Source organism: Leucoraja erinacea, chromosome 18 (assembly GCF_028641065.1).
Source record: "Leucoraja erinacea ecotype New England chromosome 18, Leri_hhj_1, whole genome shotgun sequence".
Taxonomy (NCBI): domain Eukaryota; kingdom Metazoa; phylum Chordata; class Chondrichthyes; order Rajiformes; family Rajidae; genus Leucoraja; species Leucoraja erinaceus.
Genome location: NC_073394.1, coordinates 35,425,232 through 35,439,283, shown reverse-complemented (window position 1 = coordinate 35,439,283; position 14,052 = coordinate 35,425,232). Strand labels below are relative to the sequence as shown.

At 45.2% G+C, this 14,052-nt stretch overlaps 1 protein-coding gene across 1 annotated transcript; it reads right to left on the bottom strand.

Annotated features, from left to right (window-relative positions):
- Nucleotides 1-6,330: 6,330 nt before the first annotated feature.
- On the bottom strand, nucleotides 6,331-13,694 carry LOC129705917 (maestro heat-like repeat-containing protein family member 1). Its single transcript, XM_055649843.1, has one exon. It carries the CDS (start codon nucleotides 12,980-12,982, stop codon nucleotides 8,114-8,116), a length of 4,869 nt encoding a protein of 1,622 aa, XP_055505818.1. The 5' UTR covers nucleotides 12,983-13,694; the 3' UTR covers nucleotides 6,331-8,113.
- Between the last annotated feature and the right edge of the window lie 358 nt (nucleotides 13,695-14,052).

Sequence of the window (14,052 nt, the reverse complement as noted above, 5' to 3'; positions counted from 1 at the left end):
CTCCTGTAGTCCACGATCATCTCTTTAGTTTTGCTGACATTGAGAGAGAGGTTATTTTCCTGGCACCAGCTGTTTAGTGCCTTTACCTCCTCTCTATAGGCCGTCTCATTATTGTCTGTGATGAGGCCCAGGATGGTCGTGTCGTCAGCAAACTTTAAGATGATGTTGGAGCTGTGCTTAGCAGTACAGTCGTGCGTGAACAGGTAGTACAGGAGAGGACTGAGCACACAGCCCTGTGGTGCGCCTGTGTTGAGGATCAGTGAGGAAGAGGTGTGGCTGCCAATTCTCACCACCTGGGGCCTGCCCATCAGCAAGTTGAATATCCAGCCGCAGGTGGAGGTCTCCATTCCAAGAGCAAGGAGCTTGGGGACGAGTTTTGAGGGAATGATAGTGTTGAATGCTGAGTTGTAGTCAATGAAGAGCATTCTCACATATGTGTTTAAGAAGAAACTGCAGATGCTGGAAAATCGAAGGTACACAAAAATGCTGGAGAAACTCAGTGGGTGCAGCAGCATCTATGGAGCGAAGGAAATAGGCAACATTTCGGGCCGAAACCCTTCTTCAGACCCATTCTCACATATGTATTCCCTTTGTCCGGGTGGGTGAGAGCAATGCGAGTTGCCATGGGAATGGCTTCGTCCGTGGCCCTGTTTGGTCTATACGCAAACTGAAGAGGGTCCAAGGTGTCGGGGAGAGAGGAGCAGATGTGAGTTTTGACTAACCGCTCAAAGCACTTCATGATGACTGATGTCAGTGCTACAGGACGGTAGTCATTTAAACAGGAGATTAATGGTTTCTTTGGAACAGGAACAATGATGGATGCTTTGTAGGGAGTGGGAACCACAGACTGACTCAGGGAGAGGTTGAAGATGTTGGTGAACACCTCTGCCAGTTGATCAGCGCACGTCCTGAGAGCCCGCCCTGGAATACCATCCGGCCCTGGAGCTTTACGGTCATTGACCTTTTTGAAGGACCGCCTCATGTCTGCCGTTTGTGGGGTCAGTGAGGTAGTCCCCCTGCACACCTGTGGACTCGTGGTGGGTGCTGTGTTGTCGGCATCGAACCAGGTATAGAAGGTGTTAAGCTCCTCCGGGAGTGAACCGCTAGGCTGGTCAGTGCTCCTGTTTTTCCCATTGTAATCCATGATGCAATGTAATTCACTCCACATGCGTCCGGGGTCAGAGCTGTAGTAGTTAGATCCCACTTTGTCCCTGGAGGCTCTTTTGGCTTTCCTAATGGTCTTCCAGAGGTCATATCTAACTGCTTTGTAGGCGTTGGGGTCCCCTGAGCTAAAGGCAGTGGTCCGTGCTTTGAGTTTGGCATGAACTACCCCTCTGACCCAGGGTTTCTGATTTGGGTAAGTGCAGATGGTGGTTTTTGGAACAACATCATCGATGCACTTTCTTATGTAGCCTAAGACAGAGACTGTGTATTCGTTGATGCTGCCTTCTGCTGCATCCTTAAACATCTGCCAGTCAGTTTTGTCAAAGCAGTCCTGCAAGACCTCATCAGGCTCATTGTTCCATTTGTAAATGTCCTTGGAAACTGGTTTTTCCTGATTTAGTTTCTGCCTGTATGCAGGCAGCGGTAGGATGGAACAGTGGTCTGCCTTCACAAAAGCAGGGCGGGGGATGGGCTTGTTGCAGTCTCTGAATGGGGTGTAACAATGGTCGAGGGTCTGTTCTCCCCTGGTGGGAAAAGTGATATGTTGGTAATATTTTGGGAGAACCTTCTTCATGTTGGCTCTGTTGAAGTCTCCCAGAACAATGACCGCAGACTCAGGGTGGGAGTTCTCCAGCTCATTTACAGTCTTATACAGTTCATCCAGGGCTAGGGATTTGTCAGCCTGTAGGGGGATGTAAACAGCTGTAAGGAGGACTGAGCAGTGTGTAGTTAAAACACAGATATCTGTGGCCCACAAAGAGTTAACCATAAAGCACACTCCCACTCCTCTCAACTTGCCCAATTCCTTCGTTCTGTCAGAAGACAGAAAAACTCTCCGGAGTTACGGTACAGTCGAGTACGCTGGTCTCCAGCCACGTCTCCGTGAACGCCAGAAAACAGCAGTTCTTAATGTCCCGATGGTGTTCCAGCAGTTCTTAATGTCCCGATCCGTGCGCGCAACTCGTCCAGTTTATTGTCCAGGGATTGCACATTCACTAGCAGGATGCTGGGCAGAGGAGGTTTGTTGTTTCTTCGCCGGCTTCTGCACAGAACGCCGGCACGCTTCCCTCTCTTTGCTTTCTTCTGCCGCCGCCGTGCAGGTAAGCAAAGCACGCAGTGGAGGCTGTCATCCGTGATATCAATAACCGGCTTAAAGTCCCCGTTGGCTGACTTACCTTCAAAAGTGATTGTTGATCATATTGGATGCATGAAAGAACAGTATGTACAAAAAGAACAAGTACAGGTGCACAACCTTTTATCCGAAGATCCAAATAACGAAAACCTCCGAATAGCGACATTTTTTCGGTCCTTGAAAACGTTCACCGAGGGCGGCCCGCAGAGGTGACAGTGGAACCTCTGGTCGGTCCTCGAAGAAAGGGGAACTAAATCCCCATTCATAAAAGAGAAGGTGAGGGTATATTGCGTGGGAGGGTTAATAATTGACAATATGCTGCTACCTGCCAGCTGTGTTAAAAAGTTCCCACGGTAGACTCACGATACACAGTTATGAAGAAAGACTGGATAGACTTGGTTTATACTCTCTAGAATTTAGAAGATTGAGAGGGGATCTTATAGAAACTTACAAAATTCTTAAAGGGCTGGACAGGCTAGATGCAGGAAGATTGTTCCCGATGTTAGGGAAGTCCAGGACAAGGGGTCACAGCTTAAGGATAAACGGGAAATCCTTTAAAACCGAGATGAGAAGTACTTTTTTCACACAGAGAGTGGTGAATCTCTGGAACTCTCTGCCACAGAGGGTAGTTGAGGCCACTTCATTGGCTATATTTAAGAGGGAGTTAGATGTGGCCCTTGTGGCTAAGGGGATCAGGGGGTATGGAGAGAAGGCAGGTACGGGATACTGAGTTGGATGATCAGCCATGATCATATTGAATGGTGGTGCAGGCTCGAAGGGCCGAATGGCCTACTCCTGCACCTAATTTCTATGTTTCTATGTGAGTCTTGCGTGGGAACTTTTTAACTCGGCGTGCAGGCAGCAGTAGATTGTCGCTCCCTTCAGTTTCACCCCACCTACACCCCTCTGCTCCCCGGCCATGTGTGTGACCCCATCCCTCCCCTCTCCAGCTCCCCGCTCATTGCACCGGCGCAGGAGCTTTGTACTGTTTTCACGTCGGCGATGGCAGCAGGCCAGTGCAGTCACCGGAGACGTCAGGATCAATTGAACGTCGACCACCAGGCCCACCGCAAGCACGGAGAACCCAGAGACCCACAGCCAACAGCAGCCCAGCCCCGCTCCAACTACAGAGGAACCTGGATTGCGGATGACGGGGCGCAGCTCGGGGTGTCGTAGGGGCCCATCGGGGAGCGGGTTCCTGTTGGTCCTGATGTCTCCGGCCACCTGCTATCCTCCGGTGACTACCGCCCTTGCAGGAGAGTGGGGTTGTTTGCAGTTGCAGAGGGAGGGGGTAAGGGCGGTACAGTTCCCGGACCGTCGGGACCAACGGGGCAGTGACCCCCAGGCCCACTGCAAGCACGGAGATCCCAGAGACCCACAGCCAGCAGCAACTCCAGCCCAGCCCCGCTCCAACTCCAGAGGAACACGTAGGGGCAGAAGCTGATGGTGTGCAAGGTGTTCTTGGGGTGGCGCAGCTCGGGCTGTGGGCAAACTGCCACTTGTCGCCGTAGCGGCCCATCGGGGAGCGGATTCCTCTGGAGTTGGAGGGGGAGGGGGGTATTGTGCTGTTTGATCGCCCCCTGCTATCCCAGGGACAGGGAGACACAGCGGCTTTTTAGACTGGTGGGCAATCACTTCCAAAGTTCTGCCCACACAGTCAGTACACCTCTCCTACACTGCATTTCATACAAACATTTATTCTGCAAGAAAAAACGACATTGAAGACTCAAACTCGCGACCGAGTAACTGCCGGGATCAAGGCGCAAACTCGCGACCTTGCGGATATGAGCCGAACACTCTACCACTGAGCCAGCCATTAAAATCTACGCTAAAAAATTTCCATTCCGAAGACCGACAAATTCTGAATTACGAAAAGTGTCTGGTCCCAAGGCTTTCGGATAAAAGGTTGTGCACCTGTAATAAAAAATAAATACACACAAGTTTGCTGAGATGACTCGGAGCTCTCGTCAGTGCAGCCATCCACACGGCGCACAACATTGCTGCAAATGTCGGATGGAGGACTGTGATATCCCATTCAGGTGAAAAGTTGGTGAAAGCACAGTGTTACTGTTTTGCAACTTTGTATCAAAGTTTGTTGGAAGCAGGCAGGAAGGATTTTAACAGTAAAAATCTTGTTAAAGTTGGCTTGTTTAAACCTTTAAATATCAATAACGTGAAATATAACATCAAATCTGAAGGAAACTAGAATGAACCGCCGATCAATGCGTTTTGAGGCATTGTTTGAACTTGAGCAGATAGGATGTGTCTATACACCTCAGAATTCATTACGCTACTACTGTCAGCAGTTGTATCATCAATGAAGATAAGCGAGCCAGTACCTTCAGCAGCCATACATGCACAGGCCATAACACATCATTTGTTTCACAGATGAGGTGGTATGCTTTGGATCTTGAGCAATTCCTTCTCTCCTCCATACTTTGCTCTTGCCATCACTCTGATATAAGTTAATCTTCTTCCCATCTGTCCACAAGAACTTTTTCCTGAACTGTGGTTGCTCTTTTAAGTACTTCTTGACAAACTGTAACCTGGCCATCCTATTTTTGCAACTAACCAGTGGTTTGCATCTTGCAGTATACCCTCTGTATTTCTGTCCATGAAGTCTTTGAATTTGAATTTGATTCCTTTATTGTCATTCAGACCTTTCGGTCTGAACGAAATTACGTTGCCTGCAGTCATAAACAGTAACAATAAATAACAAAACATACAATAAACACAAATTAACATCCACCACAGTGAGTTCACCAAGCACCTCCTCACTATGATGGAGGCAAAAGTCTTAGTCTCTGTCTCTTCCCTCCTTGTTCTCCCTCTGCGCTGAGGCGATCGATCCAGGCCGAAGATGCCGCTCTCCAGTCCAGCGGACCTCCGTGGTGATGTCGCCGCTGCTGGAAGCCAGAACGCTGTCTCCGCTCCGAGTCGGCCTGCTACAGCCTCAGCTCCGAGTCCCGCTGCATCAGCTCCGAGTCCTGCTGCAACAGCTCCGAGTCCCGCAGCCTCAGCTCCGAGCCCCGCTGCAACAGCTCCGAGCCCCGCTGCAACAGCTCCGAGTCCCGCTGTAACAGCTCCGAGTCCCGCAGCCTCAGCTCCGGGCCGCTGCATCAGCTCCGAGTCCCGCTGCAACAGCTCCGAGTCCCGCAGTCTCAGCTCCGGGCCGCTGCCGAAAGCTGGAACGCCGCATCAGCGAGTTGGGCCACCACTGTCTCGGCCCCGAAGACGGCCAGCCTCGCATTGGTATGTCCTGGCTGGCTCTGTCTCAGGAGCCTCGAGGTCGGTCGCAGGTTGGAGACCGCCAGCTCCGCCATTAGGCCTCAGCGCAGACGGAGGCAGAGAAGGGGGCTACGACAAGAAAAAGTCGCATTCCCCCGAAGGGAGAGAGAAAAAAAAACATGTTTTCCCCCCCCCCCCCCCCCCATAACACAACCTAATAAACTAAAACTTAGCCAAAACAAGACCAAAAAAAAAGTAAAGACAGACGGACTGCAGGCGAGCCGCAGATGTTACCAGCGCCGCCACTTCCGGAATTCTTCTGCGAGCAGTTGTCATTGACAAATCCACACCTGACTCCTGAAGAATGTTTCTGATCTGTTGGACAGGTATTTGGGGATTTTTCTTTATTATAGAGAGAATTCTTCTGTCATCAGCTGCGTAGGTCTTCCTTGGCCTGACAGTCCCTTTGCGAATAGTAAGCTCACCAGTGCTCTCTTTCTTCTTAATGATGTTCCAAACGATTGATTTTTGTAAACCTAAGGTTTGACCGATGTCTCTAACAGTTTTATTCTTGGTTCTCAGTCTTATAGTGGCTTCTTTGACTTTCATTGGCACAACTTTGGTCCTCATGTTTATAAACAGCAATAAAAGTTTCCAAAGGTGATGGAAAGACTGGAGGAAAGACTGTGAGTGCTGAGAGCTCTCTTATACCTGCATTGAGGAGGCAATTATTACGCATCTGAGCAATTACAAACACCTGCGAACCCATGTGTCCCAAACATTGCCCTGAAATGGGGGGACTATGTATAAACACAGCTGTAATTTCTACATGGTGAAACCAAAATGTATAAAAATGTCCTTTCTTAAAATCTGACAATGTGCAATTTAACCACATGTGATTTTTTTTTTCTCTATTAAAAATCTCAAGTTGTGGAGGCAAATAATTAAATAAAGGGTCTTTGTCCAAACATTAAGGAGGGCACTGTTGATATAATGTAAAGCAACAGGCAATAGTAATGCGATGTGCTAATTAAATCACTGTTCACATCACCAGGATGAAGAACAATAGTTCTCTGACTGTCTGCGTTTTGTTCATTAGTTTAATACACTCATTTTATGCCTCAACTATGCCCCCTGCCTCTCAGGATTATGGTGCATATCCTCACTTTTGCCAAATTTAATTTCTATGCTTGTCAAAGTATTTTTGGCTAAATTTACATTAACTACTAATTTGATCTCATGGCCTCATTTTGGACATTTTGATCTCCTTTTTAGCTCTCTGCTGTGTTTATGAATTGGACTGGTTTCTCTTCTATAAAGGAAAATGTTTGTTGTCAGCCTTTTTTGTCTGTTTAATTTTAATCCCCACCATGGTAGATATCGGGGGAGCTCTAACCTTAGATGCTCTCCTATCTCCCTCACAGCAGATATCCTTCTTCGTATCGGTATCATGAAGGCATTACATTGTCTAATTCCTTTTTAGCTGCTAATTTTAATTTGCCAAGGCAAATATTTTTTTTCACACAATGAAATTTGCCCTATTTAATTAAGTACCCTGGATTGTAGTTTGTCCTTTCTTTCTAAACATTCAAAATCCGTTGATGTAATTGCTGCTTGAATGTTTCCACTTAACCTGTTTAATTTCTTTTCATTGCTTCCATCTTCAGTGGTTCTAAAACACTGGTGAAAATCATTCACATTTCAAGTACTCATCCCTGTACACTGTTTACACTTATTATTCCATTCTGTATGTAGGATAATTGAAGACCTAATTTCAGTATTCTGTGACTTGTATCTTCTTACAATTAGCTTGCAAATTTGGTAATCTGCACTATATGTGGTCAATAGGTGCTTTATTCCATTATTCTAAACAAAATATATTTTAATATTGCAATTAAATCATCGCTCAAGTGCTTTGATTTATTTATTTCAGTACCACTTTATTTCACCAGGAATGCTAGCTTCAGTTTCTTCCATATACTACTTTGCTGAATACATTGAATCTGACAAATTATTTCTTCCCCTCTTCAGCCCTGGTCCATGTCTTATCCCAGTATATATTAATCCAAATTTTAGACAGGTCCACAGCTCACCAGCCTCATTTACGACAGTTATATGCTTATGCTCACATGGACTCTCAATCCAACATTAGACTGTCTGACATTTGCTCTTCTCCGATTCTTCTTTAATGAATTACTTTTCATTTTATTTGTCTTTCTCAGTTCACGAAAAGTACTTGTCTTGAATTCAGGATTGCATGTAAGCTTCCTCTGCAAAAGAATGGAGCTTGCAACATGTACACACTGAACAATATCTGCGATGGAAAGATACATTTATGTTGTATTTATAATGAAGAAAATTAATAAAACATTAACCAATTATTTATTGGCAAGAAAAGTAGGTGAAGGAGATTCAAAGATATGTGCTAGAGATGAGAGTTCGAAGACAATTTGAGGTTTTCTTGAAGAAATGAAAGAGGATAAACGCCTTGGTTAAAGAAGGTGAAGACAAAGTGGATCTAGAACTATGATGACGAAGCTGTAATTGAGGAATGTCACGACTTTTATTGACCTCGGTCAGTATTTGATCTCAGATAGAGTGTTTGTATTTATTCCACCAGGTGGCTCTTTGGGCAGGTTTGGAATGAACTTCTATATGCTGGAAAAAGAAAGCTGAAAGAGTCACAGCATTTGCACGGATCTGTTCCTTTGGATTATTAAAGAAGGATGTGCAGTCTGTCACATATGAATGGACTCTATCAGGGAAATCCTTAATTAATTGTTTTGAAATATCTCTCAAGAACTCTGTGTAATCCAGGACAGGCTCCCTCAACTGTTGCTCAAGCTTTGAGAATACTTCGGCTGAACCAAGAAGGGGAATGACCAGTCGAAGGGTTGAATTACAAGCACTGCTCACCTCCTTACTGTTTCCATTCAGGTGCAACAACAGGCAAACAAAGTTTGAATGGAATTGTCGGTACAAGTAAGATTGGGGATCTCTACTTGCACATTTGGCTAATTTCCCCAACAGCCAAAATGCCTCAGCTCGCACTTTATCACTTTTGGCTTCAAAAAATGGTTGGATTCCAGTGAAGATTTTTAATATAAAGGGTCTGATGGTATTTGCTCGCAACTGCTCTAAATACCTTGACAGGCACAACAGAACCTCAAACATAAGCACCTCGTTATCATTTTCCCCCAATGCGATCAGCGATATCATTGCACACAGCACTGGTCGGGAATATTTCTCAATGCTGTAAGGAGCTCCAGATGTAATGTTGCCTAAACCTCGGACACAGAGAAACTGCACAACTGCAGAAGTGTTAAGTAAGCATCGAAGCAACCTGTTCATCAGGATTTCCGTGAGCTGCATTTGCACAGCCAGTGGAGACTTTAAAACTTCTCCAAAGAAAGCAGCCACAGTGACTTTCTGACAGTCTTGCACAGTGAGAATGAAGGCTGCTAGCTGTGCTACAATCACAGGTAGACCAGGGATAGCACATTGGACCATTGCTTTGGCCAGTAGCATAACCCCCCTGTGGGACTTTCGCAGGTCCATCATCTGTTCCCAGCCTCCACTTTCCACCATGAAATGCACCACTTGTTCATTGTGTGACAGATTCAGCAGTTTTATTAGCATATTCACACAGTTCTCACACATGTTTCTGCTGCTAGATGTCTCCGGCTCAGCTGAAAGTTCTCTCTGCTTTGAATCATTATGGGGAACAAAAATCTTGGGTAGGCGTACATTGACAGAGGAGCAGTGATGGACAAGCAGTGTGCTGAATAACTGGGGGAATAAATTGTTTACAGTCTCTTGAGACTCCGGTGTGATTATCATTTCATACAATGCATACATAGGCGCTAGAGATTCAAGAGCTGAAGGTTGAGGCAGGCTCCCACTGGTAGAATGGGCCCCCTTTACCCCAGAGCATAGCTGTTTGTTTAGTGTATCCAACAGTTCTGTTATTGTCAGCAGGGCACATTGTCTTTCCTCGGCAAGTGATCTCCAAATTGCACTGAAATACTCGTCAGAAGTAATATTGTAAGTGAGGAGATAGGAGACGACTGTTGCTGTGTTATGCGAAGCAAGAATGGCAATGCTGCGTAAAACTGAAAGTTTCACCATCTTGTAAGGAGTGCACATCAATGGAACCCTCAGCACGCTAAAGATTTCGGAGACCTGGTCCCAAAGTTCACTGCCACGTCTTTCGATGATGGCTTTCATGAAGATCGCTGCTGCACTGGAACAACAAGGGTGCTGGTCAGCCAGTCCTTTGAAGAGTGCAAAGACTAAGTTGGCCAATTGGTCATGGGGCAAACATTTGGAGATGACTTCTGTGATCTGACAGCATGTTTGGAAGAAAATTGAACTGTCGCGGTTGACTAACTGGTCTTGGACTGCTTTTAGAACCTCAAGGTCCCTGTTATGCTGGTCTAGGTTGGCGCTTTCATATAATAACTGAATGGTCAGGATAATGTACAAGCTCTCCACGGCCAACTGCCCAACGGCTACTGATGGATCTGCACTGCGGGGCATCAGTTGTCCAATTAGAGTCCCCAAGTTATTTAGTGGCATGACATTCTTAAAATAGAGTGCCTCCAAGTAATATTTCAGCAGCTCTAAAGTAGTGGCCATTGCTCTTTCTCTTTCGTAGTCCTTTCTCGACATGATCCAGTGTTCTAGTTGAATGAATATTGCCTGAAAACCTTCAGAAGACATGTCCTGAAGTAAAATTTGCTTCAGAAGTTCTTGCAGAGCTGCCATAGTTTGGACAAAAAGTGTTGGAGGCTCCTTGGTGTTTCCATTGATCTCGTTCTTCTGCAGTTCAGAAGACCCCAAGCTAAAAACGCTCATCACGCAGGTTTGAACCAGCCGTGAAGTGTCAGTTAGTTTTGAATCAGAGTGTAATTGTACAAGGTATGTGCAGGCCTTCATGGCTAATTGTCGAACAGGACCGTGTAGCAGGTCTGGTGGCTCAGCCTCAATGAGTTGCTGCATGAATCTCAGAAGCTCCCCTTTCCTGCTGAAGTTGAAGGGAACCATTTGATGACTTGAAAGTAGGGATCTAGCTATCAGAGTCACTGTCTTTATCAGACTGAGCTTCAATGTGAGATCTTTAGATTCAGGCTTTATTCCTTGCCGACAAGGATTAAATTGATTTATCACAGCTGGCAGAATGTGAGTCTCAATTCTGGAGAGAGCTAGTTCCTCAGGTGCATAGAGTGCCATGTTCCCATAGCAGAGAACCAGTGTGCTTTTAGCTTTATCTCCATTCACATCAGATTTATCTCGAAGTATATTGAAGAAACTATTCATGTTCTTGAACCTGCTGGATTGTGCAAATTCCTCCAGGGTACCAAGTGTATCATCAAAGTGGGTCATGGCACACAGACCAAAGGCAATGGCTACACTCTCTCTTTCTGCACTCTCACTATGCTGCACATTCTGTAACATTTGATGAAGCTCTTTCTTTATGTTCTTACTAGGCATCTGGTGGAGCACTGTTCCAAGAGATTTATAGAAGAAAGCTTTTTCTTGTGGGCCACAGTAGTTAGTGTCAATCTGTTTGCACATTTCATCACTCAGCGTGCTTGTCCATTCCTCATCGTCAATGGCATTCAGGGTTCTAGACAAGAAAAGCAGCAGTTTCTCCTCCCATTCCTGTTGTGGTAGAGATACTTCTGAATTATCCAGTAAATAGTCAGTTAATGACGGAAGTTGCTCTTCCCAGTCTGACACTATTGCTGGATGAATACTGAAGCTCAGAGCTTGCAATAGTCTCAGTGCAGCAGCACCTCGGCTTCCTCCCTGATAAGGGCAACAAGAAGTAAGGAAGAGTCGGGCCAACAGTGCCTGTGCTTTCGGGAGATTCTCATCATAAATGGGTAGAAACCTTTCACCGCTAGTTTGTAGTTTCCTTTTTGCTATATGTGTTAAGCAATTGCAGATTGTTGTTAAAGCCTTGGTATACTGGGTCTTTGTGACACATCCCAATAGGAATGGCCAGAGAACAGCTTCCATTTTCATTATATCTGTAATAATAAACGTTACTGTTTCACATATTGAAACTAAATCTTCATTTGTAACCTGATCTAGTTGGTGGCTGTATACTGCCGTGGTTCTTGAATCAGTGGGTATATTACACTGTTCGATGAGGAATTCCACCATTACCTCTCCTCCCTCTGGCTCAAGATATCCTTGTTGGGCCATGGCACATATTACCTGAGCAACGTGCTTCTTCTCCATATTGCTGCTCGTGTCCAGAATGACTGGTTTTATTGCAGCCATGATCTGGGTCTTCTGTCCCTCCAGGTGTGAGGAGGAAGAGCTGATGAGATGTCTCAGCACGTAAAGCGTTCCTGCTCTCATTCGCTGATCACTGTTTTCTAACTTCCCCAAGAGAAAGTTAAAGACTGAATCTGTGTAAGTCGATGCCAGAACTGTGAAACAGGAAAGGATTGCAATTTGACTTCTGGTTGGAAGCTGCTTATTAAGATCCACTGATAGACAGATCTGCTGGTGAAGACTGTTGAGTAGATTGTCCATCAGTGTTTTCAGCCCAACACACCTCATTTCTGTAGCACTTTCCAGTACCCGACACAAACACTCTGTGATGGAAAAATGCCCCACCTGTTTCTCGTAGAGTGTCAGGATGCCTAGAATTAACTTGGGCAACTCCTCATCTAGTTTGTCCTTGGGCAGTAGGTTGCTGACATAGCCAAGCGCTTCCACTGTGGGGATGTTGAACTTGGAGGGCTCCTTCTCAAGCCACACCTGAAACAACAGACTATAGATTACACTAATCTCAGTAAAGAAAGACTTTCTGGTGATTGTCGGGTCTAACCCTTTCTCACTATTTCCTAGGTAGTTTAGGATGCTCTGACTGAAACTACCTATTGCTGAGGCAAATACAGACTTCATCTCATCCTCTCTAACTTTAATGATAACTGGGATCATGGTATTCAAGATAGCTTTGAGGAATGGCACCATGCCGTACACATTTTCTGTTGACATTTTGGTCAATGTCTTCACCATGTAAATGTGTGGAAGGTGGCCATGTTTAAAATTCACCATCATCAGTTGGACAATTTCATTTATAAACCTGAAGCTCATGGCAGCCAGGAGGTTGCTTGCAACTTCCTGGATCTCAGCTTTGGTTCCTGACATTGTCACCCACAGCACAGCTGAAGAGATAACTTGTTCCGCTGTTGCCTGGCTAATTTGGTCAAGGGTGTCTTTGATAATCCTTGTTATAATTTCTAAGACTACAATCCCCTGTGAAGCTGTGTGTATGCTCCTGTGGGATAGATAGTCGTGACAGGCAGTTAATACTATTTCTGGATGATGACAACCCAGTGTGTGGAGGGTGTTTGATATTTTCTGCTGACAAATTTCGTCTTCCTCTTCAGTCATTTTCAGCAGTGCAACTGAGAATGATTTTGCACTACTGTACATTTTAGGAGCCTTTTTTCAGCCTGAGGCTGAAGGCTAAAGTTGCTCAGTTCAGTATCAATAGATTATTTGTGCCTTCTTGCTAACTGACATTCTTTTTCAGGATTCTGTCCCTGGGCTGTTCGACATCTTTCAAACAGTTCAATCCTGATTGTTGTTCTAGGTTCCGGCTACTGCTATTCAATCTGAAGGAATTTATTGACTAAATGCTTTCAGTATCTGCTCATCAGTTAAAGTTGTTCTTGTTCACTCTCTCACAGTCAGAATGCAACCTCCTTTTAGCCGACCATCTCTTTTCCCCTCTGATGTTCTTTGTCTCCATTCATTAATGCTTTTCCATTACTGCTGTTCCTTTACACAGGATTTTGAATCCTGTGTCTTGTGGTCTTCCCAGGTTTGGATGATTTGATGAACACGCTCGTGTGCAAGTCCTCTAGACTTGTTTCTCTCAATACAAATATGCATTTTGTTTTTTTGCTGTGTTTTGTCCACTCCATCCATCTCTGGGTTGTTATGGTTTTCATTATGACGTCGCAAGGTGTGACATAAGCCCATGGTTATGAAACTGTCTCTGATTATATAGCCATAAAAAAAGACTGCAAGATAGTTGGAGTTGAAAACATAGGTCCAGAAACAGAATGGGCTGACAAAGGTGCATCATCTATTCATAATAGTCAGGTTAGGTGTGTAGTATCCTGTTCCATTATAGACTGCACAGAAACATAGACGTTCAAAGAGCTGGTACCATAATAGACCTAACTAAGAGTAAACAACAGCGTTTTGAATAAAATACTACCAATTCTTTTCTGATATATTTCATTATTATATCTATAAAAATCCACCGGGTGGTGCTTCGATGGCAACCTCGCCTACAGTCTGTCCTTTTCATCTTTTTTTTGTTATTTTTAGTGTGTTTAAAAAGTTACTGTTCTCCGGTTTGTTTTTTGTGGGGGGTGGGTAGGGGGGTCAGGGGAATCCTTTTTTCAATCTCTTACCTTGCCGGAGATGCGATTGTTTTCCGGGTCGTATCTCAGGTCGCTCTGCGGCCTAACATCGTGGAGCTGGAGGCCTTG